The sequence below is a fragment of the Colobus angolensis genome, unplaced genomic scaffold, assembly GCF_000951035.1.
Source record: "Colobus angolensis palliatus isolate OR3802 unplaced genomic scaffold, Cang.pa_1.0 Scaffold44, whole genome shotgun sequence".
Taxonomy (NCBI): Eukaryota; Metazoa; Chordata; class Mammalia; order Primates; family Cercopithecidae; genus Colobus; species Colobus angolensis.
Genome location: NW_012117821.1, coordinates 5,612,881 through 5,615,906, shown reverse-complemented (window position 1 = coordinate 5,615,906; position 3,026 = coordinate 5,612,881). Strand labels below are relative to the sequence as shown.

Below are 3,026 nucleotides of genomic sequence, written 5' to 3'. Positions count from 1 at the left end.
TATATAGACTAAATGTGGCTCCCTGAATCTAGGTACTTACATTTTTGTATAAGAAATGTTGGTATGTCATCCTTTAGTCATTTCTGGAATATTCTGTACTTCCCCTTAATAAGAAAAATATCCTCTTGAAGGGGCTTATATCATGGATAGAAAAGGGAGTACAGCCTTAAAGTTGGCCACATGAAATGGTCCAGGAAAGATAAGAAATGTGTCTTAACCACAGGTATTTTCCATACAGCAGGCAAAAGTGGTATCATGTTCCACTCTCTGAAGATACAATTGTTCTAATGTCTCTAACAACAATTACGTTAAACTGAACTCTAATATAGAGACCATCTCCATTTCACTATTAGCAGGAAACTTGCGAACAACTCCAAGATGCCATTTATTTTTTTAAGTGAAACTTTATGTATTTATAAATATATTCTCTATCTGAGAATATATAAAGCATGTTAATAAAAGAGAATGAAAATAACTAATTTAGTTCTTACATAGTTTTTGCTCTGACTGCCAAATTTTATGCCTAAACATAGCAACTGTATGAAAACTTATGATTGGGATTTTTTTCCTTCATATTTCCTTGTTTCAGTTTTGTGATGTCTATTTCCATTGATAAAATCCAGAAAAGTAAGAGGAAAATGTAATGTAACCCAGTAAAAGGAATTCCACAGGATGCTGAAACTTACCAAAGGGCCAGTTCAAATTCTGGGAGAGAGGAGTAGCTAGCCAGGTAGGTGCCACAGTAACTGAATGAAAGCAAAGTGTAGTCCAGGAGAATGTTGCCTAAAATATAAAATCCATTATCAGGATTTGATTATGTTAAGACCATGTTCAGTTAACTATGGTCTTACAGTTTATTTTCCTTTGCTAATGATTTTCACATAATTCAAAAGCATTTAACTATTAGAATAAGAAAGATCCTGGCTAATTTCTAAGACCATGAACAGAAAGCTTAGAGCAAAGCTAAGACCCATTTATAAAAGATATTAAAGTGAATTAAGACCATGAGGTTACTATCTCTAGACTTCAGTGCAGAACTGAGCATACTGCACCATGCATGTCCCAGTATGGTTTGAAATGACCCAAGAATCATCTCATAAATATATGAGACATTGTAATTAGAATAGTTATTTAGGCATCTTTAAATATCTTGGGGAGTTGTAATAATTCTAGCTTACTTCCTTATTTCTTTTATCTTAGGCCATATCTGGCCCTTAGCTTAATATCTTCCAGCTTTTGGAACAGCTATAAAAAGTGACTGACTCCTTTGTACCTATAGTTGATGAAAAGCAACATGAATTCCAAAGTCTTAGCAACAACATGTTTTAAAATGCATACCACGGGGAGGCCAAAACAAGAAGAGCCTGTCTCTACTTCCCAGTACAGAGTGGTCTGATTTTCCCTCTTCTTCATCTGCTCGCCAGTGGGGTTCCACAGGTGCAAGCTTTGCCCTCACCTCAGTCTGTCTTCGTATGTTTATGTCTCTATTGCTTGTTCTGTGGATTTTTAATAGCTGTTTTCTGCTTTTTTTCTCATTCTCATTTTAATTGACCATAATATAATCCTGAAATTTTGCTTCTGTCATTTATTGAATATATTCAGCATAGTCTAATCAACAAAGAAAAAAGTGTATTTATTGAGAATTCACTACAAAAACTAGTTTTTCTGTAGGCAGAGAACTTAATGATTTTTAAATGCTTGCTAAACAGACGTTTCCCTCCACAATTGAAGATGACCAACTTTAGATGTTCTTTAAATCTTAGAAAATATGGTATTTGAAGAAAATGCCAGAAAAAAGAGAGAAAAATATATTCTCTACAATCCTACCACCAAAGTTGGTAAATTTCTTTCTAGAATTTTCTTCCATGTTTACTTGAAAAAATACATACATATATATTTTCTTTAAATATAACTTTGCTTTTTATAGCTATACTAGCCATAGATTAAATATTATATATGAGGCTGGGAGAGAGAGCTCACGCCTGAAATCCCAGCACTTTGAGAGGCCAAGGCAGGTGGATCACTGAGGTCAGAAGTTCGAGAGCAGCCTGGCCAAAATGGTAAAACCCCGTCTCTACTAAAAATACAAAAATTAGTTGGGCGTGGTGGCGGGCACCTGTAATCCCAGGTACTCAGGAGGCTGAGGTTGAAGAATCACTTGAACCCGGGAGGCAGAGGTTGCAGTGAGTGAGTCAAGATTGCACCACTGCACTCCAGCCTGGGTGACAGAGTGAGACTCTGTCTCATAATATATATGTATACACACACACACACACACACACACATATATATGATAATCCATTTTAAATGGAATTGGATTATAGTGTTACCTCAAGTTGGCTTTTAATTTACGTTATATTGACAATTTTATATTATCTTAACACTTCTTTAAAAGTGTGATTTTTAATGTTTGCATAATACCCCTTTATAGTATATTTTATTTAACTATATCCACAATACTGGAGATGTAGGTTGCTCCAATCTTGTGCTATTATGACAGTGCTTTTTAAACTCTTTTGCATGTAAATCTTTCACCATATTTTTAACCATTTCCTAAAAATTGAATTCGTCTTGAAGCGAGTATACTGAGTCAAATAGAGTAAATATTTACTTCACAGAAAGACTCTATCAATTTATAGTCCCGCCTTCAGCAAATAAGAGTGCTACCAGTTTCACTGCATTCTACCTAGCAATTATGATCTTAAAAAAGTTGTGACCTTGATAGGCAGAAAAATAGCATCTTGGTTTAAATTACACTTTTTAAAACAAATCTTGAGACGAAACATTTTTTGATGTCTTTGGTCATTTGTAGTTTAGTGATTTGTCTGGGTTAATTTCTTTTCCATTGTTCTAAGAGGCTGTTTTGTTCTTGTTTCATTAATGCTCTGAAAATATTTGATCCCATTTGTCCAAATATTTTACCCAGTTTATTATTTCCCTTTTAATTTTTCATGGTGTTTTGATGTTAATCAGTTTTAAATATATATACAATCAAATATGGCTGTCTTTTCTAAGTTTTTGTTTTG

The 3,026-nt window shown here is 34.0% G+C and overlaps 1 protein-coding gene across 1 annotated transcript in view; it reads right to left on the bottom strand.

Moving 5' to 3' along the window:
* Positions 1-3,026, bottom strand: part of CFAP43 (cilia and flagella associated protein 43) — a 108,673-nt gene that overhangs the window by 100,262 nt on the left and 5,385 nt on the right. Inside the window, exon 3 of the mRNA XM_011957330.1 lies at positions 687-783. Within this exon, the coding sequence (XP_011812720.1) occupies positions 687-783 (97 nt within the window). The remainder of the gene's footprint in view (positions 1-686; positions 784-3,026) is intronic.